The sequence below is a fragment of the Enhydra lutris genome, unplaced genomic scaffold (assembly GCF_002288905.1).
Source record: "Enhydra lutris kenyoni isolate GAN:26980312 unplaced genomic scaffold, ASM228890v2 scaffoldscaffold77, whole genome shotgun sequence".
NCBI classification, from domain to species: Eukaryota; Metazoa; Chordata; class Mammalia; order Carnivora; family Mustelidae; genus Enhydra; species Enhydra lutris.
The window spans coordinates 4,593,470-4,617,262 of record NW_019154161.1 but is presented as its reverse complement, the minus strand read 5'-3'; the positions used below and the strand labels follow the sequence as shown (position 1 = coordinate 4,617,262).

Below are 23,793 nucleotides of genomic sequence, written 5' to 3'. Positions count from 1 at the left end.
TGGCATAATGGAAAGCATTGAAAACACTAATTACTTCATTATTCAACACTTAATGAACTCATTAGTGGTTATGTTTGTATGCAATGCCCAACGATTTTGCACCAAATCAAATATGAATTATATTTTTCTTTCACCCTGCAATGACCATGAGATGTAACTAAATAAACAACAACCAAAAAAATGCTAAAGATACTCAAGATACCATCTGTAATTGGACTCAGATTGGTGGTGCCTCCAGGCACCTGGGCAGGAGCCTAGAAGGGCCCTGGGAAGGGGAAGATAATGATCAGTAACATGTAACATGTCTCAGCAAGGTACAAGGCGGGTCAGAGGTACAAGGATCAGTAGAGCCTGTGAGGCTCCAATGGTACCATCCACAACCTGGACTCAAATAGGACTTCAAAAGAGTTGCGCGGCGACAATTTTATTTGAACGGCAAATTCAGGGTTTAAAAGGAGGGGATATGTCCCTACTGGCACTGTTTGGATAGTGAGAGTTCAAGTATCAAGGAACACCTGCATTCCTATGTTGGTTACCCTGGAAAATCAATTTCTTCCCAGGAGTCGCCCGAAGTTTCTCAGCTGGAAGATGGTCTACACAGGCTAAAATGCACACATCTTAAGTGCACAGGGGAATTTTTCCAATGTATAGGTCTGTGTAAGCAACGCCTGTCTCAAGATATGGGACATTTACCGGATCGTGAAGTTTCCCTGGGTCCCTTCCCAGTCACGAAGTCACCCTCATAGATCATCACTGTTTGGATTTCTCTCACTATAGACCAGTTTCGCCTGTTCCAGACCCTCACAGAAATGGAACCAGGTTGCATGAACGGTTTCCAGCTCCTTTCACTCCAAATGTTATCCATGGAATGCATCCAAGAACAGCTGTCCATCACAGAACAATTGTACTGATCTATCAACTGGTACATTTCAAAATTTTGGCAGTTACAAGGAGAGTGGCTGAAGACATTTGTGTCCTGGACTTTGAGGGGACAGTTTTTTTCTCTTTGGTTTAAGTGGAACTCCTGAGCTGTTGGTAAATGCACATATGTTGACTTGATAACAAACATCTGATGAGAAATGCTTGACAACTTTATTGCTCAAAAAGGCCCTTTGGAGTGACAGCAGTCATTGTCCTTGGTCTCCCCTCCCCGGCGGGGTCCCATGGAGTGTTTCTGTTACTGTGGAGGGAACAGAGGGCCTGGGGACAGGGTGGGATGTACCGCAGAGTCACAAAACACACACACACACACACACACACACACACACACACACACACACAGAGCTACCAAAATAGCCAGCAACCCACTGAACATTCATCCTCTCCAAGAGGGCAGAAGTCCACGTGACAACCGGTGCCTGGAGATGGGGAGCCCAGAAGAAGACATTTAGACTATTTCTCCATCTTGTTTCCCAGCCATGGGTGGGAACATGAATCGAGGACTGGGGAAGTTTGGGGAAGAAATACACACACATACACATATACGCCGGCACTGAGGCCTCCCAGATCTGATGCTGGATCAGGGGGCGGGGCGAGCGCCTGGGGCCCCCGGATCCCCGAACGTGCAGACAGAGCCTCCAAAGCCCTAGTTCATAATCCCAATGTCCAGAGCGGCGCCCATCAGGGCAGGGAACGCCCCTATGGGGCTTACATAACTGATTCCTTCTCACAGGGGTCCGCATCCCCAGCAGGTCCCAAACGGTGTTTGAGGAGAGGGTCCCCCTCCTCGGTGGAGGCGGGCAGCGGAGACAGGGGCATCTCGCTCTTCACTTGGATCAACTCTGGCACCGACCTCCGTAACTCCGAGCGATCCACGTAATTTTGGAGGAGTCCCGCCCCAAAGGCATCGCCTTCCACGTTGAGGACGGTACAGGACCGGTCTCTGAAGGGGGAGGAGTGACAGGGAAGTGAGTGGGAGGGCCGAGGGTAGGGCCCAACCACCCTGCTTTTCCCCGCAAAGCCTGGAGTCCCCATGGCGCCCTCCTTCATGGAACCCGGCTCTCCTCCTAGACCCAGGTCATCCCTCCATCTTCTCAGGACCCAAATTATCCCTTCATCCTAGAACCTCAAGACCTTTTCATCCAGAGTCCAAGCAGCCCCCTACCTCTCTTCTTTCTCATGGAATCCCAAGGTATCCCCACACTTTCTCTGCCTCAGAACTCCAAAGATCTTCTCCTCCATCCTCCCAGGAGCCCAGATGATTCTTCTTCCCCCCAAAATCACAAAATTTGCTCCTCCTGGAACTTCAAAAAGTCACCCCTTCCTTCTCTTGGGGCCTCAGAAGACCCATCCACCTCTCCTCTTCCCCCTGATAGACTACTTTCTCACTGAGGCCTTTCTACTTATAATCTTAGAGATCTCTTTTCACTTCCTCTTTATACTTTGTGTGTGTGTGTGTGTATGTGTACATCCCATTTTAGAAAATTGAGCTATAATTCATATACCATAAAACTCACCCTTTTAAAAAAAATAATTTGAGAGAGAGAGAAGCAGCGGTGGGGGAGGGGTAGAGGGAGAGGGAGAATCAGACCTCCCGCCAAGCAGGGACTTAATCCCAGGACCCCAAGATCATGACCAGAGCTGAAGGCAGGCACTTAACTGACTGAGCCACCCAGGCATCCCCAAACTCACCCTTCAAAAGTATACAATTCAGGGGAACCTGGATGGTTCAGTTGGTCGAGAGTCTGACTCCTGATTTCGGCTCGGGTCATGACCTTAGGGTTGAGATGGAGCCCTGCATCAGACTCCACACCTGGCATGGAGCCTACTTAGGATTCTCTCTCTCCCTCTGCCCCTCCCCTTTGCCCTCTCCCTCACCCATGCACATGCTCTCTCTCTTAAAAAAAAAAAAAGTACACAACCCAGTGGTTTTCAGTATATTTCAGTATATTCAGTATATTGTACAACCATCGCTGCTATTTAATTCCAGGACATTTTCATTGCTCTAAAAGGACACCCCCACACCCACCAAGCACTTATCCCCCAGCCCCCGGCAACTGCTAATCTATGGTCTATAGAAGTGCTTATTCTGGCCATTGCATTGAAATGGAATCACAGATGCCTGGGTGGCTCTGTTGGTTAAGCCGCTGCCTTCTGCTCAGGTCATGATCCCGGGGTCCTGGAATCGAGTCCCACATCGTGCTCCCTGCTCAGCAGGGAGCCTGCTTCTCTCTCTGCCTCTGCCTGCCACTCTGCCTGCCTGTGCTCTCACATGCTCTCTCTCCCTCTCTGACAAATAAATAAATAAAATCTTTAAATAAAATCTTTAAAAATAAAAATCTAAAAGAAATAAAATCTTTAAAATCTCTTTTTAAAAAATCATACACTATGTGGTCCTTTGTATTCTGCCTTCTTTCACTTAGCGTGAGATTTTCAAGGGTCCCACGTGCTACCATGTACAAATGTGCGGATGCTTCATTCAGTTTTACTGTTGAATGAAATTCCATTCTTACAGATATATGACATTTTAGGTAACCTGAAGCCCCAAACCCACACTTACACTAGCCAGTCCACAGCCAGGATCAAGGAGATGTCCTGGACGGGCAGGTTGACCGCCTCTAGGATGATGGCCAGAGTGAGGACACCCCCGGCAGGAATGCCCGCAGCACCCACGCTGGACGCCGTGGCGGTGACTCTGCGGGAAGAGAGCGGAGGTCAGGGACAGGGGCCTTGGGAAGCCTGAGGAGCTGGCTCCCTCCAGCCCATGTCGGTTCTCGGGGGAAGGGTCAGATGGGCCGGGGGTCCCGGCCGCAGCCACCCCACACTCACAGGATGGTGATGATCTTCACAAAGTCCAGGGATCGCTGGTTCAGCTGTGCAATGAACACCGCGGCCACACACTGGAAGAGCGCCGCACCATCCATGTTGACCGTGGCACCGATGGGGAGGATGAAGCGACTGATGTGCTTGGCGACGCCGTTCCTCTCCTCCACGCACTTCATCATCAGCGGCAGAGTGGCGGAGCTGAAGGGAGGAGCTGTGGTCAGCGCGTGCCCCGCCCCCTGCCGAAGCCCCACCCAGTCTACCGCCCCACGGGCCAATCAGCGCACTGTAGGCTCCGCCCACCAGCCTAGACCCCCTCCCCCGCCACCCACCCCTACCCTGTCCTCCCCAGCCCTCCCTGCTCTACTCTTCCAGAGCCAGAGGAGCCTGGAATCCTGCAAAGTGCCAGGATTCCAAAGCATAGGAGTCCTGGACCCCCTGGGAGAGTACAGATTGCTATCCTTCAAAATACACACAAAAATTCAAACCTAAAGTCTGTAATGCCTCGGAGCTCACTCACCCCCACTCTCTCCCTGCTCCACCAATAGATCCTGTCTAAGAATTGCTATTCTGTCAGGTACGCTGCTGGGGGGAAGGCCGGGTTCTGAGGGCAGAGGTGGACAAAACACCTAGAAGGGAGTGGAAAGGGCTCCTAAGGGATTAGATCCAGGGTGGAGCGCTAGACCATCGCCCCCCAGGGCCAGGTCTTGTGGAGGAGGAGTGGTTCTCAGGAAGAAAAAAAGGAGAAATCTCTAAGACAGGGGTTTACTAACAGGGAAGGTGGGGCGTATTCCAGAACCTTACAAGAAACTCACAAAGTATGTCCCCTACACCCAGATCCAGTGTCTCCAAATACAAAATTTCAAGGATGGGGCGCCTGGGTGGCTCAGTGGGTTGAGCCTCTGCCTTCCGCTCAGGTCATGATCTCAGGATCCTGGGATCGAGCCCCACATCGGGCTCTCTGCTCAGCAGGGAGCCTGCTGCCTGCCTCCTCTCTGCCTACTTGTGATTTCTCTCTCTGTCAAATAAATAAATAAAATCTTAAAAAAAAAAAAAAAACCACAAAATTTCAAGGGTCTCCAGACAGCTGATGCCTACCGCAGGCCCCTTAAACTTAGAAATCCTGCATGAGTCTCCCCTGAGGCCATACCTAGAAGAGGTCCCAAAGGCAGTGGCCAGCGCCGTCACGATGCCCCACAGGAAGCGGTAGGGGTTTTGGCGGGTGAAGAAGAAGTAGATGAGGGGCAGCACCAGGAGCCCGTGGATGGCGTGGCCCAGCAGACAGCACAGGATGTATTTGCCGAGACTGGCGAACAGCATCCCCACGTCCTCCATCTCCACGATCTTGCCAGCCACCAGGAACAAGATGCCCACAGGGGCATACCTAAGCACCCAGGAGACAGATTGCGGCCTCTGACCGTGTGTCCACAGAAGCACCAGGCTTTGGGCTCAGTACACAGCCTGACCACAGCCTCCCTTGTGGGCAGGAAACACCTACAGCAGCGTGTGCCGAAGTTTGGGCACCTTGCCTGCCATCCTCCAAGCTCTTTCCCCTTGCAGATAGGACAGCAGGGAGATAAAGAAGCCTGGGGGTTTCTAAAGCCACTTGGAGTTGAATCACTAACCAGATTCGGACTTAACCCGTGGCCCCCCCAAGTGAGTCATTTACATGTTCTGCGTTTGTAGGTTACAGTACCTACGGTGATTTAAACTGATACAATCTCTCACATCATGAAAATTAAAAAGTCTGTAGCTCATGTCTTAGTAACAACACCCAGACACGAAGCATTTATCTTGGGTTGAGCCCTGGAACACGATGGAATCTTTACCACAATGCCGCACAAGCTCCTATTTTAGTCCTCCGTGGCCACCGTTGAATTAAAATCTAACAGGTTGGTAGGGGCACCCAGGCGGGTCAGTCGGTTAAGCGTCTGCCTTTGGCTCAAGTCATGATCCTGGGGTCCTGGGATCGAGCCCCGAGTCAGGCTCCCTGCTCAGTGGGAAGCCAGCTTCTCCCTCTCCCACTCCCTCTGCTTGTGTTCCCTCTCTGTCTGTCAAATAAATAAAATCTTAAAAAAAGAATCTAATAGGTTTGTAAAACAGGTACATTAAGGCTACTGGCCTCATAGGTATGTTGGGGGAAATGGGGTGCCACGGGAAGTGCCTTGAAAGCTCTTTGTATACAGTAAGAGATCTATAAACTTCTACTGGAGCTATTATCACCCTCTCCTGGAGTGACGGTCCCAGAGGTGCTCGTGCCTCTCAGCCAGGAGGCCTCCCCCAAGACTGCCTTCCCAGTTTGATCCCTGTGGCTAGTTGTTGCCCAAAGCCTTTCCCCTCTCTGGTTAACAGAAGAAAGGCCCCATTGCCCAGTGGGGCCACGGGTTAAGTCCAAATCTGGTGCAGCGAGGTTTGGCCAAATGCCCAAGCTCCGGCCAGTGGGAGGTGCCCAGAAGTTAAACAAGGACATACTTGATAAATATTAGCTGATACTCTTTATTGTGCCCATGCTATAGGTCAGGCTTTGTCCCAAGAAGTTTACACTCATTTGTGTCTGATACTGTCGGTCCCATTTTCCAGATGGGGATACTGAGGCAGAATGCGGTAAGTCACTTGTGATAGGGCACACAGGTGGGAGGTCATAATGATAATGATCATAGCTAAGAGTAGCTCAGGGGGTACTGGGCATTTAAACACTTCATAAGTGCTTGACCTAGACCTCCACCTAGACCTCCTATTACTCATTCCCTCTTCATGGTAACGCGGACATTGGATCCCGTTCAAATCTCTGCAGCGGAGATGCATTCACTAAGCTGTGGCCACAGCCCGGCTGACGTCAGTCTCAGATCCCAGGGAGTACAGGACTCTCCTCAACTTAGAATGAAGACACCGAGCCACAGACAGGGTAGGTCACTCGCCCAAAGTCACAGCCAGGGGATGGGCAACACTGGGTGTGAATCCAGGCCATCTGGCTCCACGGAGCAGAGAGATGGGAGGGCTGCCCCGTCCCACGTCCCCCGCCCCCCTGCCACCACCTACCACATGATCCAGGAGACCAGCACCATGGTGGCGTCATTAAAGGAGTTGAAGAAGCGGATGAGGAGCTCCCCCTCGGGTCCCAGCTTCCGCAGGGCCACACCAAAGACAATGGCAAAGACCACCAGGCCCAGGATGTTCATACTCTCCACCTCGGTACCAATGGGCACCTTGGGGTAAGGAACAAATTGGGATGGGAGGATGTTCAGTTAACTTGCACAGCCACTAAGGGCCCTGCTGGGACCCAACGTGGACGAAACAGCTCTTGGAGCTCATTTGTCCCTTCCTCCCAAGGCTCACAGTCCAGGTCCAGGAGACCTCCCAGGTCACCGGGGACCACCCAGAGTGACTGGAAGAGGGGAAACCCAGGAGAGTGTTGGAACTGAGCGGGGATGCCGGCTTGGTGGGTGGCGTGGTGGGGGAATCAGGGAGGGCTTCGTGGAGGAAGGGGCTGAGATCTGGAGAAAAGGAGGATTAACCAGGTAAAGAGAGGTGCTAGAAGATTCTGGAGAGGGGAAACGATGTGCAATAGTCTGGAAATGAGAACCCCTTGGGCATTCAAAGAACAGAAGGAAAGCCACTGGGGCTGGAATAGGCCAGCCAGAGTCAAAACATGAGGCTGGGTGGGTGGCTGGGCAGAAGCCTGAGCTCGCAGCGTCTCATGGACTGTGGCGAGGAGCCTGGGCTTTCTTCTGAGGGCACTAGGGAGCAGAAAGGGGCTCTGGGTAGGAGGGAAACAGGTCAGGTTTGTGCTTTGGGGAAAGACTACTTTGCACCTGGCTGAGGGGAGGGGGGAGGGGGGAACCGGGGGGCAGCCCAGAGAGGGGGCCGGGGGGGGTGGGGGGCAGAGAGAAGCCTGCATCAGGGAGGGAGAAGAAAGGAGCAAAAATGGAGAGACCAGAAAAAAATAAAAATTGGGCAGCAGCGGCAGAGTATAAAGCAAATACCACCGAAGGTTGGAAGATGCCAGTGGTGGGCAAGCAAATGCTGGGTTGGAACAAAAGAGAAAAACCCCACCAATGGGCGGAGGGATGGGTCCCCTTCTCTCACCTTCACCTTGGTCCCATTGATGCTTCGTGTGTCATAGGAGGTACTGTACTGCAGGTAGGGATGGGCAAGGTCAGTATCAATGCCAAGGAGGCCCCACCCCACCCCATCCTGGCACTATCAGTGCTCCAAGCTGGCCCTAAGCACCCCCTCAATGCAACCCCACCGAGGTGGCATTTTCCTGCCATGTGCCCATTTTCCAGAGGTGGAAACCGAGGCAAGGAGAGGAAAAGGCACTTGCCCAGGGTCACACACCTAGAATTAGAACCCCGAAAGGGCTCAGAACCCATATTCTCCTTCCTCGATGAGGGGCATGGATGGGTTTCACAGGCCCCCCACGAACTCTCCAAGAGCATTCAACAATTTGTGAATGCGCGTGCTTTTTCAAAAACCACCTGAAAGCAAGCACCCAGGGGCTACAGCTGGCTGTATCCCTCCCCACCTGCCCCCCACCCCTCGGGACATAGCCCCAAGGACTCACTGAGCGGAAGGCTGCAGACACCAGGTTGGAGGGGAAGATATTTCTGCAGAAATAGACACGGAGGGCGGTAGGTTATTAAATACCCCAGGAGGAACTTGGGCGGGGGGGGGGCGGTCTGGGGGGCTGCCTTGGCCTCTTGGGATGCAAAGAACCTTGGAGGCCCCATTGGTACCCAGCTATGGTCCCCACCCATGCCTCAGGCCGGGTGTGGTCAAGCAGAGCTGGGCCCTGGCCCGCTCGCTTGTCCAGGGGGTGGGAAGTCTTGAGTTGGCCTCCAAGGGCCTCCGAAGCCTGGCCTGCTAGCCTCGACCAGCCCCAAGGGATTGTGGACTGGAAGTGAGGAACGCTGGCTTCCCAGAGCAGGCTGGAGCAGGGTCACCCTGGGCCTCAGCTCCACCCCAAGCAGCAAACTTAATACCCAGGGCGTCTTGCATCAGCCACTTCCTCCCTCAAGGCTCAGGCCTTGGTGCCCGGGCTGAGTGGGGTGACAGGGTATGGGGAAGATCTGGGTGTGTGGGAAGGAGGTTAGTGAGAGAGAGTGACAAGGGATGGCTGTGTGTGTCGTGAATGTCTGTCTGGGCAGCAGCGTGCACTAAACCCCAGCGAGCGTGTCAGGGAGTGAGACAACGGCCTCTTGTGTCTCAGAGTGGGACAAAAATTCCAGCAAATGTGTCTACTGTAGTCCCTGCAGTGCTTTATATAAATCCACTCGCTCACTTATTTATTTTATTTTTTAAACTAGGCTCTTCGCGGGCCACCTGGGTGGCTCAGTCGGTTAAGTACATCCGCCTTCAGCTCAGCTCCGGTCATAATTCTGGAATGGTCATGATCCTAGAGTTCCAGGATCGAGTCCTGCATGGGGCTCCCTGCTCAGCAGGGAGTCTGCTTCTCCCTCTGCCCCTCACCCCACTTGTGCGTGCTCTCTCTCTCACTATGTCTCCCTCTCAAATAAATAAATAATTAAAATCTTTTTAAAAAAATAAATAAGTAGGCTCCCCACCCACCATGGAACCCAACTCGGGGCTTGAACTCACAACCCTGAGATCAACACCTGAGCTGAGATCAAGAGTCAGACACTTCACCAACTGAGCCGCCCAGGCGCCCCTAAATCCACTCCTTGGATCCTCACAACAGCCTTCTGACCCCCATTTTATAGAGGAGGGAACCAAGGCACAGAAAGGGAAAGGAACCTGCCTTGGCTAGGAAGCGGCCAAGCTGAGATTTGAATCCAGGCAGCCGGCTGCGTAGTTCTACCCACACCCCCCCCCCATTCTGGCGTCCTCCCTCACCAATGATGTTTCTCAAGTGTTGGGATTGGGTTGGGGGTGCAGGTTAGTGCTCAGATCTGTGGGACGGTGTTAGTGCATACGGTCTCTTGAGCATGGATGTCTGGGCAACGCTCAATGTATTGGAGAGGTCAGTGGCATCCGTGAGCGGCTGTGTCGAGGGAGGCTAGTTCCTCTGTGTGCGTGAGGACACGTGTGACAACTGGTATAAGGCCATGTGTCAGTGTGAGAGGCCGCAGCTGTGGCCGAGCGTCTGTGTCCAGCTGTGTGCCAATTGGCTATAAAGTCGTGTGGCTCTGAGATGTTCTAGCAAAGTCCCCGGAGCTGGCCGACTGCCAGTTCCTTCTATTTTGACACACAGGGGCAGCAGCGTGGACAAATCAACGGCCTCCGAGTGGGCGTGCCCATTGGCCAGAAGGCCTGTACCCACCCAGGCCAGGCAGGGCTGGGTCAGGACCCCGCTAATCTCCCCCAGCCAGGAGGCACCCGCCCACTACAACTTCTAGACATCAAGCCTGCCCCCACATCTCTCACCCCAGCCGACACGGATCTCCCAAGCGGTTGGGAGAACCCAGTTCCGTGACTCATCATTTCCTCTTGTCACTTCCAGGAAGTCCCCCAACCAGCCTGGAGACCCTGAATCAGCAGGTCCCAAAGGGCAACCCAGGGGTCTGTCCGCCTCAAAATGGGGAGAGCCATTCTTGGGTGCGGAGCAGAGATCAGAAGGCAAAGAGTCGGCTGGCTTTCTAACTGGCCCCTTTTTGAGCAACCCCCTGGAGGTTTGGGGGCGGGACAGGTGGAGAGAGAGCCCAGACGGGCTCCCCAGACAGGAGGAAATGGAATGGAAAGTCCTCGGAGGTGGCAGGGTTTAGCAGAAACATATAAAAGAGAAGCTGCCAGGGCCCAGTTGAACTGGGTGGGGAAGGGAGGCTGAGAAAAGAGCCTGGTTATGTCCGGGTGACACGTAGTGTGGGGAGCCCTGGGGCTGGAGGTCATTCATATCTCCTCAGGGTCTCCCACGGACTCCTTTCCCATGGGTTACAAGCCCTCTGACTCTGGACTCAAATCCTGATCCAGAAGCCCAATCCTGAGGCCCTTAGCAGCGCCCAATCCCCTTCCAAGTCCACCTCCCCCCCGCCAGACCCTCTAATGTCCCCTCCCTCCCCACACAGTGCCCAGGCATTACTCGTTTTTCCCTCTCTAAGACGTCCTTGCCTATCAACCTTCTTGTAGGGTACCCGCGTATGTCTCCAGGCGCCCACATCAGAAGCCTCCTTCCCCAGGGGTCTGTCCTCTCCCACCACCCACCATCACCACCCCTCACCATCCGGTCCTATCTTCCTCTAGGCCCCCCGGGATGCCCTCTCCTGTTCACGTGGCCACTCCCGCCATCCCTAACATGCGTTCCCTCCCCACATAGCCGGGACACCCCCCTTCCTCCCACTCCCGTCCAATCCCGACTCCACCGGGCGGGCGGAGTCTGACCTCACGAGATCCAGGAACGAATCGAGGACTTCCTTGCTGGGGGCCTCTTCTACAGCTCCCTCGGTCCCGACCGAGACGTTGATGGCGGCGAAGGCGGCGCCCGGTCGCAGGGCCAGCGCCAAGCCCACGCCGAGCGCGGACGCCAGCAGCGTGGTGACCAGGAAAAAGAGCAGCGCCCAGGCGCCCAGGCGGCCGAGCGCGCTCGAGTCCAGGCTGGCGGCGCCGCCGATCAGGCTGCACACCACCAAAGGCAGGATGATCATCTTCAGCAGGCGCAGCAGCAGCTCGCCGGGGAAGGCGAACGCCGCCAGGCGCTCGGGGCCCAGAGCTTGAGCGCCGCCGGCTCCCGAAACCCCCAGACCCAGTGCCACGCCAGCCACCACGGCCACCACGGTCAGCAGCACCAGCAGGTTGGCGCGAAGGCAGCGGCGCACCGGGTCCCGGGAACGGCAGCATCCGCCTCCTGTCGCGCCCGGGTCCTCTATGGGGACCAACGTCGGGGCACCGTTCGCGGTGGGCTCAGCCGCCGCGAACCCCTTGGCGTCTCCCCGAGGCGGATCGGCCACCATGATGAACGCCCCGGAGTTCCTTAGCGCTGGAAGCTGGGCGCGCTGGGGACTCCTTCCTGGGACGCGGACGTTCCTTAGAACCGATGAGTTTTATAACACAGCCTGGAGGCTGGAACTTTGGAAGGTTCCCCGGAGTTGGGAATTCACAGCGCCTTGGTTCCTGGAGTACCCGAGATCCCCAAGCTGGGCGCGGAGGCTCCTCTGCTCTACCAGATTGTGTCTGGAGCCCGAAATCTGGGAGCGCTGGGCTCCTTCGGCCCTAGGGATGGGAATACAGGGGTTTATCAGGCTGGGACCCGCGGTCCTTGGCTATAGAAAACTGAAGGCTTCCAAGCGGCAGAGGTCCTCAAGAGGCCATGTCCTGGTAGCGCAGATCCGGGAGGCAGGGATCCGGGGTGCCGGGGTCCTGGAAACGGAGGCTCGGGAGTTGAATCTGGGGGGCGGGAGACAGAGCTCCGGGAAGAGGGGAGCCAGGTTTTTGAGTCCAGGAGAGAAGATCCAGGCGCCTGGGTGCGGAAGGCGACAGTCCGGGTCCCTGGGAGGTAACGGCGACGGGCCCCGACAGAAACTCGCCGGCGCGCCGCGTGGCTCTGAGCCCACCGGCGGAAGCTTCCAGGATTAAGGGCAGGGGCGAGGCTTGAGAAGGCGGGGAGCGAAATGCGGGCGCCGATTGGCTGAGTCGCGTTAGGAGCCCTCCTGTGGGCGAGAGGTGGGGCTGAGGCCAGAGTCTGGCCAAGTCACCCATAGAAGGCAGACTTACAGAGTCTGACTATAGCCAGGGGCGGGGTCACCGGAGGGGGCGGAGGAGGGGCCTGGCCGGGGGCGGGGCGTTGAGGGGAAACTTTTTTTCCCGCCAAAGGAATCCGGACATGGCTAGGGGCCGTTAACCTGCAACGGTTCTCGGGCCTGAGGGTCTCTAGAAAGTGCAAGTGAGCCGCAGGTGGTTCAAAACCCAGCCTGCAACGCCTCTAGCCTGAATTCGGTCTTTTGTCGCCTCTGTCTCTCTCGGAACTCAGATTCTTCGAATGTAAAATGCAGATTATTAAAGCTCATCCCACACATAATTGGTGTAAGATTTAAGTTACATGGAATTACTTATTTTAATAATGCTAATAACTTAAAAAAAATAAATGTCCCAGGGGCGTCTGGCTGGCTCAGTCTGTGGAGAGTGTGACTCTTGATCTCGGGGTTGTAGGTTGGAGCCCATGTTGGTTGTAGAAATTACTTAAAGATAAAATCTAGGGGTGCCTGGGTGGCTCAGTCGGTTAAGCACTTGCCTTTAGCTCACTCAGGTCATGATCCTGGAGTTCCAGGATTTCCCCATAGGGATTGTTTTAAAGTGGGCGCTGCGCCCAGCATGGAGTCCAATGCAGGACTTGAACTCAGGACTCTGAGATCCAGACCTGAGCTGAGATCAAGAGCCTGTCGCTTAACGGACTCAGCCACCCAAGCGCCCCGGTTTTTTTTTTCCTCTCAAGGTAAAATGCACATGCAATGAAATGCGTAGATTGTAAGCGCCATTTGCTGATTCTGACAAATGCATAGACCTGACTTCACGGGAATCTTCATAACTCCTTGGTGAGGTGGGTCCCACTACTATACCCATTCTTCCAATGAGTAAAACTGGGGATCAGAGCCTGAAGAAGTCACGTGCCTTGAGGCCACACCTGAGGAGGCTGGGAGTTGCATGCTTGCCTCCCAAGTTCCTAACCCTCCCTATTGGGTTGCCTCCCTAAATTCCTTCTTGGTCAGTTGTGAGCCCTTTCCAGTGAATCAGTCACCATTCCCTACTCCTCCTCCCGGAGGTATTGAAATCCTTATTCTTTGCGGGGACTGGGTGGCACAGCCGGGTGAGCATCTGACTCTTGGTTTCCACTCAGGTCATGATCTCGGGGTCGTGAGATTGAGCCCCACCTCGGGCTCTACACTCAGTGAGGAGTCTGCTCGAGATTCTTTCTCCCTCTGGTCCTCCCACTCATGCTCCATCTCCCTCTCTTTAAAATAAATAAATAAATCTTAAAAAAGAGAAAAAAAGAAATCCCAAATCCTCCCTCAGCTGCTCTGTTCTCTGAAGACATTTCAGACATCAGCATTTGCTCAAAGTTGGTAGATACTGATAACCTCAGAAGCTTCCTCCTACGGCAGCTGCCGGGGCCTCAGGCAAGTCATAACCTCTGTGAGCCTCTGTCTCTAGCCCAGTAAAATGGGAAGAAGAGCAGATCCCACTTCCGGGGTGTTGTGAGGATCATATGTTTAGAGCAATTAGACAGTGCAGGTCAGCCCTTTAAAAGGTTACCCAGGGGGCGCCCAGGTGGCTCAATTGGTTAAGTCTCTGCCTTCAGCTCAGGTCATGATCTCGGGGTCCTGGGATCGAGCCCCACATCGGGCTCTCTGCTCAGTGGGAAGCCTGCTTCTCCCTATCTCCCCCCACTCCTATGTGCTCTTTCTCTCTCTCATATAAATAAATAAAATCTTTAAAAAAAATAAATAAAAAGTTACCCAGTACTATTCCTGTAATTGCTGTTGTTATTATTATTGGAAAACATGGTTTGGTCTCGGACCAGCTCTGGGGATTGCTGGGCCCTGGTATTGAGCTCTCCGTCCTGGTCACCGCCAGCCCCAGCCCCAGAGGCACATGGGAAGGAGCCTGGAGAACTTTCAGTGACATCCTGGGGGATCTCAGGCATTGACACCAGGCAAGCTGAGGTTTGCCCAGGCTCTGAAGACGGGTCGCCCAGGCACACCGGAATGTGGTGTGGTCCTCCTCCCTGTGTCTCTCCGATGCTCTCCCCTCCCAAGTCCTCCCTCCTCAACTACTTCAGGAAGCCCCCGCCCCCATCTCACCCTCGTAGGCTGAGTCTTACTCATTTAACAAACTCCCACCCAGCTCTCCTGTGCTTGGTTGTGGGCTAGAGAGTGTGGGCACTAAAGCTACACGGACACAGGTTCGAATCCTGACTCCACCACTTACCAACTGAGTATCGGTTTTCTCATTTGTCCCGAAGCCAACGTTAAGCATAAATTCGAGCGTGCACACAGTGACCCTTGATACAAAACCTGAGGAGCCAGTTCCTGAGCACTTGATTTGCTCTACAAATATTCCTTGGGATCTTTCCTCAGGGCCAAGGGCTGTTCATTGTGTAGGGATTCAGCAGTGAGGAAAAAAGAAAAGGAAAAAGAAAGGAAGGAAGGAAGGAAGGCAAACTCCTTGTCAGCATTCTATCGAGAGGAGACAGGGAAATAAACTTCGTCTACCAGAGGGTAAGTTCTGGAAAAAGATGAAACTCTGTATGGCAGAGAGATGGAGTGGTCAGGATGGGCCACTCTGAGGCAGTGACATTTGCAACAGGACCTGTAAGACAAGAAGGAGGCTTCACTATAGAAAGAACATTCTAGGGTAAAGAAAGGGCAGGTGCAAAGCCCTGAGGCGGCCGGAGAAGAGGCTTCCAGCTTGTCTGAAATGCTGTCAAGACGTTATCTTATCTCCACTAATCCTTGAGACCTCACACTCTGCTTTCACCGATTTGGAAGCAGCTGGGGACACAAGGTGTGTTGTGGCCCAAACCTCCTACCTGGGCAAGGAATTCAAACTCAGGTGTCCCTGACCCCAGCCTGTGCCCTCCACCCCTATCAGAAGCCACAGCTACCCCTGCAGTTGGGTCCTCCCCACACAGAGGCATTTCTTTCAAGGGACTAGCATCTCTTCTGAACTCAGTGTTTGACCCTGTGATGGGCAGGTACTGGGGACCGATACATTCCTGGCCCTTTCCTCTGCGGACTCAGGGTACAACAAGGGAGACCACCCATCCCCAGAAGGGGATGACACGGAGTGAGCAGAGCAGGGATGGCAAGCCCAGAAAGGATGCTTAACCTAACCTGGGGGTCAGGGAGGGCTTCCTGGAGGAGGGGACATCTCAGCTGGGATAGCAAAAGGTTGCACCAAGCCCAGGGAGGGAGTATTTCAAGCAAAGGGACCTGTACATGCAAAGCCCCAGAGCTGAGAAGAGCCCAGAACGTGCCCAAGCATGGATCTAACTTGGTCACCCCACCCTCTAAATGGCTTCCTTTGGGATAAAGTCCAAATTCTTCAGCTGGGCATCTGTCTATCCAGTAACTCCTTCCTTCAATCAGTCAACAAACCACATCCACAGAAGACAACACAGAGAGACGTCCAATAGAATGAGATGGATGTGGAACTGGGTGGAGGGCAGGTTTCAGTAACAAAGCAGGTGTCAAGAAATATTGTTAAAGGGGAATACACAAGGTACAGGAGGCGGGAAGCAGCACAGCACACCCTGTAATCTGCGGGGAAACAGATACGACCAGCCTCTGTATCGACGCTCTCTGTAAGAATCCACAGAAGAGCTCTCTCTCTGTCTCTCTCAAATAAATAAATAAAAAGCTTAAATTAAAAAAAAAAAATCTACAGGAGGTGCTCGAAGTGGTGGCTTTCAGAAAGAAAAGCGTGGCTTTGAGGTTCAACGAGAGCCCCGTGGTTTGCTCAGCTGTGGGGCAGAGATGATAGTGTCTGGGCTCAGAGATCCTGCTGTGGGGGGTGGGGGATGAACCAAGTTCACGGGTACGAAGTGCTTTGGTTGGTAGCTAGCAAACTGCAGCCTCATGGTATTTTAAGCCGTGATGGCTTCTCGAGATCAACATTTTATCTAAGGTGTAAGTTAAAAAGACGCAGAGACCCACAGGCTGGTGCTCCTTCCCTCCCTCCCCCTCCCCCTGCCCCCCCCCCAGAAGTGTTCATGCCTTGGGGCCTCTGGGCGAAAGGAACCTTGAGAGGCAGCAGGTGGGACCGGACAGCTGGGTTTCAGGTGCCCTGCCAGCAGGTGGCGAGGCTGGGGGCAGGGAAGTTTCTAGCAGCAGCCCCCCCATAATCAGGGCCCTGGGTATGGAGAAGTGGCCCAGGCTTGTTGGGCAACACCAGCCTAGGGCAGCCTTCACATAGCTGCCGCTCTCACATTTCAAGTGCAAGTGTGCCAGATGGGGAGACAAGTTGGAGGGAGGAGTCTCTGAGACTCAGGGGAGCCCAGAACTTTCGGGAAGTGTGGGGTGGGTCTGAGCCAAGAGGGGAAGGTTTGAGGGTCCGGTCCAGGATTGGCCAGGAGCGTCCCACCCCCTTCCCTCCTCCAGCTTTGGAGCAAAGTATACCAACTAGTCTCAGCCAGCCATTCCTCCTGTTCAGCCAAACCTCCTACCCAGATTCGAATTTCATCGTTGGAAAAGAAAAGGCCTGGGCCTCTGGGAAGGAGGTGAGAGGGGCCAGGAGGTGGTTGGGCTGAGCAGTGTGGAATCTGGACTACGCAGAGCACGGAGAACCCTCTTGGCATCACTTTGCCATCTATGAAATGGGTATTGTTTGGAATGGTGTCCTCCATCAGAGGACTGGGTATTGGACAGCAGGAGGGACTGAGTTAACTTCAGGGCATCGAGCCTTCTCCATCAGACCTGTGATCAGGAGCTCCCGGAGGACGCAGCCTCTGCTTCTCTCTCAGATTTGCATTCATGTGTCCCACAAACTTTTTCTGAGCACCTACTGGGTCCCTGGCCTTTACTGAGGGGCACGGGGGTCCCAGCAGTGACTGAGAAAGGCGTAGCTCCTGTCCTCCTGAGCTTATAGTCCCGTCGGGGAGACAGACTGACAACCCCAAGTGGAAAGTGCTAGGAAAAGAGGAGCCCAGGGGAGAAGCCTAGTCTGGGAAGGGGAGCTGAGGAAGGTTTCCCGGGAAAGGGGACATCTGAGCTGAGTTTTGAAGGTTGTCAGAGCTAACCAGCGAAGTGAAAAAGGACCTGGTGCATGGACGGAGGATGCAATAAGGGCAAAAATCTGGACATAAGGAATTTGTGAAACCAAGAATGGCTCCGTTGGTGAGAGTAGGAAGTTCAAACCAGAAAGTACCAGGAAATGAAGCTGGGGGCGCCTGGGTGTCTCAGTGAGTTAAGCCTCTGTCTTGGCTCAGGTCATGATCTCAGGGTCCTGGGATGGAGCCCCGCATTGGGCTCTCGGCTCAGCAGGGAGCCTGCTTCCCCCTCTCTCTCTGCCTGCCCCTTTGCCTACTTGTGATCACTCTCTGTCAAATAAATAAATAAAATCTTAAAAAAAAAAAAAGAAAAGAGAAGAAAGGAAGCTGGAGCAGTACAAGAGCACACGACTCTTGATCTTGGGGTTGAGTTCGAGCCCCATGTTGGGTATAGTGATTACATAAAAATAAAAATCTTCAGGGGCATCTAGGTGACTCAGCAAGGTAAGCACCAGGAGTTTAATCTCAGCTCAGGTCTTGTGATTATTGTTTGGTGGCTTTTTGCTTTATCTGTGTGTGCACACCTGTACATACACATGCTGTGTTGCAAATCAAACCTGCCTTCTGTTGCCCATCGAGTGTCTTAAATTCGAAACCCTTTGGAAAACACTGGTCTGCGGAGCCCTACCAGTCTGCTCCCCCCTGACCTTTGCAGCTGGTCCCTCCCCCCATCTTTTTCTCACACAACCCTCTCTTTGCTTAACCCAAATTTTCAGATTCTGACTCAGGGATCCCCTGAGTCTTCCAGAACTATCCAGACTGGGTCAGGTGTCCCTCTAAGGCTCCTCCAGCTCCCGCCCACCTGGGCTGGTCACTGTCTGGGGATGGGTCTGTTCCCCTCCACTGGGCTGGGGGTTGGGGGGGTCGTCTTGACCCCTGCTGAGTCCCCAGTGTTGCCATGTACCTGGCCCAGTAGGGACTCTGGGAATGCACACTGATTCCTTCCAAAGCAGGAAGGAGAGGAGGACACAGGACACTTGGGTATGTCAGAGCCAAAGCCCCCAGGGGTGGGGGGTGGGGCTTCAGGCATTGAGATCTGCTGGGAAGCTGCCGCCTGGGGCCTTGAAGAAAGGCCCAGACCTTCCCTTCCGATCTTTCTAATTATTTATTTAAGGGCTGGCTTGTCTGGGCTGCTCAGCTTCGCCTCCCCCAGCTGTAGGACATCAGGTCCCTATGGCTTGTGGTACAAGAGTAACTCAGGTTTCTGGGCCTTGAGGCCCGGAGCAGGGGTGTCAGGCGCTGTCCTCCCCCACTCTCCCCAGATGCCTTCAAGATCCTGGGAGCCCTTTCCAGGTGGCAGCTCCTCCCACCCCCCACCCCACCCTCTATCCCCCACCCCCGCCCCGAGCAGCCACCACTCCAGGCCCCCACTCTGCCAACCCCACAGCTGCCTCAGGGCCTGGGGGACCTGGGTAAAGGACATTTGATGCGTCCAGGGAGTCAGGACAGGGTAATGGTCAAGGGTGCTGGAGAGTAGGAGCAGAGAGATGGGCCCTCCCTTTTCTTAGTTGACCTTTTACCCCCACCCCCAGATGGCAGGAGAATTCATTAAAACCAGGGACAGAAGGCCCTGCAAAGCAGGGATCTTGGCAATGTCATAAGAGACAAGTTGGGACGCCTAGGTGGATCAGTCGGTTAAGCAATCTGCCTTTGGCTCGGGTCATGATCTCGGGGTCCTGGGATCGGGAGGTCCCAGCTCAGCGGGAAGCCTGCTTCTTTTTCCCTCTGCCTCTCCCCCAGCTTGTGCTCTCTCTCTCTCTCTCAAATAAATAAATAAATAATTTTTTAAAAATTAAAAAAAAAAAAGAGTATATGGGGGGTGAGTATTACTGTGATTATTAACTTTCCCGTTCATACCCGGGGGGTGTGTGTAGGGATGGGGGGGTGGGGCTCCAAAGGCACCCAGCCTTGTCAGGAGCCGGTTCACAGGGTAAATGATCACACGGGCTGCTTAGGGTGACTGTGTGGGCGTCCCCTCTGAAGGCCACCAACCTGAAGGGCCAGAGCACTGTGAATCTGGAGAAACTGCCGCCCCCGGGCCATCTGAGGCTAGGGAAGCCCTTGAGTGTCAAGTCATCCCCTCCCCTCTTCCCCCCCCTTGCTTGACCAACTGCACTGCCCAGGATCCCTTATTTTAATCATCCTTTTTAGATTAATTTACTTATTTGAGAGAGAGAGCCAAAGAGAGCACAAGCAGGGGGAGAAGCAGAGGGAGACAGGCTTCCCGCCAAGCAGGGAGACCAGTGCGGGGCTCCATCCCAGGACCCTGGGATCCTGACCTGAGTCCAAGGCAGACGCTTATATCAACTGAGTCACCCAGGCACCCCTATTTTAATCATTCTAAAGAGTGCGATCCAGGGACATTGAAGACATTCACACTGACTATCAGCACTACCTAGTTCCAAACCTGTTTTCATCGTGCCAAAGCCCAGAGGCAGGATTTGAACGCAGATTTTCTACTCTGGAGCCGAAGCAGCTTTTCCCACTCTGCCTCTCAACAGAGGAATTCAGCAAGTGGGCAAGGACTTGTCCTCTCTTCACAGTTTGGCCTGCGGAGTGTTATGTAACTACTGGGCTGTTTACCAGGCCCCTCCAGGATCTGGGTTCTAGCTCCGGTTCCCGCCCGCACCGTGGCAGGCTCTTTCTCCACCTGGAACCTTACCTACCCCTCCAGCTTTTTGCCCCCCGTGACCAGGGGAGGATGCAGGGAGAGTATCTAAAGGCCGAGTCTGCCAGAGGGTGCCCGCGTGAAAGAGAACGGAGCTGATGGGCCTTGTGGCATTGTTCAAACTCCTAGAGCCACCTCTGCCTGAAGGCAGCCAACTGGACGGTTTTTCACTCTGATGAGCTCATCAATTCCGATGTTGCTGGAGACGGCTAAAGGAAGGATTTCAGTCACCTGAAATAAAAAAGGAGCCGAACTGGGGCGCCTGGGTGACTCAGTGGGTTAAAGCCTCTGCCTTTGGCTCAGGTCATGATCCTGGGGTCCTAGGATCGAGTCCCACATCAGGATCTCTGCTCAATGGAGAGCCTGCTTCCTCTTCTCTCTCTCTCTCTCTCTTTCTCTGCCTGCCTCTCAGCCTACTTGTGATCTCTGTCTGTCAAATAAATAAATAAAATCTTTAAAAAAAAAAAAAAAAAAGAAAGAAAGAAAGAAAGAAAAGGAGCCGAACTGATCCAGTGGGGGTTAGTCTGGCGGTCAGGCTCTGGGAGTAATTTCCCCGAGAAGGGAAAAGTAGGAGAAAGCAAGAGTGGGCAGGAACAAGGCCCATTTCAGGGGACAGACAGCAGATTATCAAGGGGTCAGGGTAGGGTCATGACACGACCTCCCAGTCGCCAGACAAAGGGATGACCTGACTTTGAAGGACCTAGGCCTCAGGAGAATCAGCGGGAGGTGGTGGGGGGACAAGATGGGGGGCATCAAAGAGTTTAAGTGGCAGAGTGACACAGCCAAGTTCACGGTTTTTATTTATTTATTTTAAGAATTTATTTATTTATTTGACACAGACAGGGAGCACAAGCAGGGGGAGCAGGGAGCCCCATGCGGGGCTTGATCCCAGGGCCCCCCTCCACCATGACCCCAGCTGAAGGCAGACACTCAACCGACTGAGCCGCCCAGGGGACCCCAAGGTCATGGTCCTTACAAGAAGTCTTTGCACTCTGACCCATTTGCCAGTGGGTGTGGAAATGGGTACAGCCTTCGTGGAGAGAACTTAGGCAACAATCATTAACCTTAAGACTCCCACACCTTTTGCTTTGTTCAAAGAACACAGAAGTTCTTTGGGGTTTTATTACATGGCTGTGGTCACACACGCTGGAAATCACTGATGTTGTTTGTGCCAGCAAAACACAGAAAACCTGTATTTCTCCATCAGGGGGAGGACAGCAGAATACCTTTGGGCCCATCTGTGCAAGGGAACCCGAGCCAAATCTCTATGCATTACAACTGCGCTAGTGAATGCTTAACCACCAGCTCTTTGTGGGAAGAAACAGCCCTGAGTTGTCAGGGTCTATGGGTTTCCTACTCCCACCATTGCACATTTCAAGCTACTGGTTGACATTGCTGAATTGTGACATCGTTGAATGCAGAATTCAGGAAAAAAACAAAACAAAACAAAACAGCCCACTGTTAGGTCGTGTTTCTACCAGGTAGACACGGTAGGTGTAAGGAGCCCCTGGAGCAGAGACAGCAGTTAAAATGTAGTACAATCATTAGGAAGTGGTAAATGTTGACTGCTTATTATCTCTGTGTTTCATGCCATTTATTTCTCCGTAAATGTATATAATTTAATTTTTGGTAATAGCTGTGTGTGACAACTGGCTTGCAAAATTCCTGAAAGTTTAGCCATCGGCTCTCCTGAACCACTACATGCTGGTCCCAGCACACCACTGAGACATCCCACAGAGACATTTCCCAGAGGAGAAAGCAGAAGTCAACTTGAGGACACGTCTCTGAGAGCACGTCTTGGCCCCACTTGTCTCTCTCATTCCTCTTCCGCTTTGCTCTTCCCTCCTGGATCTGGAACACTTCAGACTCACTCTGACCTCAGGGCCTTTGCACTTGATATTCCGCCTGCTGTTTGCACCCATGTTCCCAGACGGCCATGTGACTCACTTCCTTACCTTCTTTGGGCCTTTGCTCAAACATTCCCCTTTACTGGGGGCTTCTCTGTTTTGTAAAAAAAAAAAAAAAAAAAAAAAAAAAACCTGCTTCCCCAATATTCCGCCTTCTTTGCCTGCCTTATTTTTTGTTATTGTTTTTACGATTTTTAAAAATTTATTATCAGAGAGAGAGAGAGCACAAGCAGGGAGAGCGGCGGGCAGAGAGAGAAGCAGGCTTCCCACTGAGCAAGGAGTCCGATGTGGGACTCAATCCCAGGACCCTGGGATCATGACCCAAGCCAAAGGCCGACGCTTAACCAACTGAGCCACCCAGGCATCCCACCTGCTTTATGTCTTACCAAAAGCACTTACTGTGCCATCTCACCTACTGTATAAGGTCAAAATGTGCTTAGTTCATTTATCTACTGTCTCCCTCCACTAGAATGTCAGCTCCAAGAAGGCTGAGAATTTTGTCTATTTTCTTTGCTGCTGTATCTCCCAGCGCCCAGAACAGTGCCCAACATACAGTAGGTGCTCAATAAACATGTGTTGAATAAATGAATATACTCTTTTTTTTTTAAGATTTTATTTATTTATTTGACAGAGAGAGATCACAAGTAGACGGAGAGGCAGGCAGAGAGAGAGAGAGAGGAGGAAGCAGGCTTCTTGCTGAGCAGAGAGCCCGATGTGGGACTCGATCCCAGGACCCTGAGATCATGACCTGAGCCGAAGGCAGCGGCTTAACCCACTGAGCCACCCAGGCGCCCATACTCTTTTTTTTTTTAAGTAGGCTTTACACCCAACGTGGAGTTTGAACTCACAACCCTGAGATCAAGAGTTGCACGCTCCACGGGCTGAGCTGACCAGGCGTCCCTAACTATACTTAAATTGGAAAAGAAGAAAGAAAGAAAGAAAGAAAGAAAGAAAGAAAGAAAGGAAGGAAGGAAGGAAGAAAGAAAGAAGAAAAAGGTACAAACCCGAAAAGCACTTTGCCATCTGCGCTTACATGTGACAGACTATCTCTGGAGAAATCCCAAGAAACCGGAGGGGCCCTGGGGGGACGGGAGAAGGGAAGGCTCTCACTGAGTCCCCTCCTGTACTTTTAGAAATCTCTGCCATGTGCCCTTAATTACCTATTAACATTTTTTCAAGTGTTCTATAAAAAGGACTGCCCAGGGCTGCTGTGGGGAGCAGGGCTGGAGGAGGCTGAGGCAGTGACCCGAGAGCAAGGACTGGCCGGGGCTGCCAAGCCGTCTTAGCCGGTTCCAGAAGGTCCGGCCATGGAATGTTCTGCACGAAGCCCTTAGAGGCTCTGGGAGGCGAGGCCTGTCCCTCAGACCCAGCCCTCTGGCCTGGTCTCACCCAGCCACCCACGGGGTCTCCCAAAAAGGCACCTTTGGCCACCTCCAGCCCTACACAAAAGGGTTGTGATATGGTCTGGCCACCTCCAGCTGTGCAGTGAACCAAAGCTCTGGACCCTTCCTACCCCATCTAGAAGGGTAGGAGCAGACTCACCTCCCTCCACGCTCCCCTGTATCCCTCCCTCTCTAACTTCCCTCCCTCCTCAGTCCTCTGCTCTTTCTTCCAGCCACAAACAACCTTCCCCCCGGGACCTCTGAAACACCAGCTTCCTCTCTGCTCATGCTGTTCCTTCTGCCTGGAACTCCCTTCCCCCACCTCTTCACCAGACTGAGATTTATTCGGGAGACATTGGC

The 23,793-nt window shown here is 53.3% G+C and overlaps 1 protein-coding gene across 1 annotated transcript; it reads right to left on the bottom strand.

The window, feature by feature from the left end:
* Positions 1–950: 950 nt before the first annotated feature.
* Positions 951–12,227, bottom strand: LOC111160658 (solute carrier family 1 member 5). Its single transcript, XM_022523902.1, has 8 exons — positions 11,098–12,227; positions 8,327–8,369; positions 7,849–7,896; positions 6,802–6,968; positions 4,913–5,146; positions 3,769–3,963; positions 3,500–3,634; positions 951–1,882 (listed from the first exon to the last, which is right to left on the bottom strand). Exons 1-8 carry the CDS (start codon positions 11,664–11,666, stop codon positions 1,648–1,650), a joined length of 1,626 nt encoding a protein of 541 aa, XP_022379610.1. The 5' UTR covers positions 11,667–12,227; the 3' UTR covers positions 951–1,647.
* Between the last annotated feature and the right edge of the window lie 11,566 nt (positions 12,228–23,793).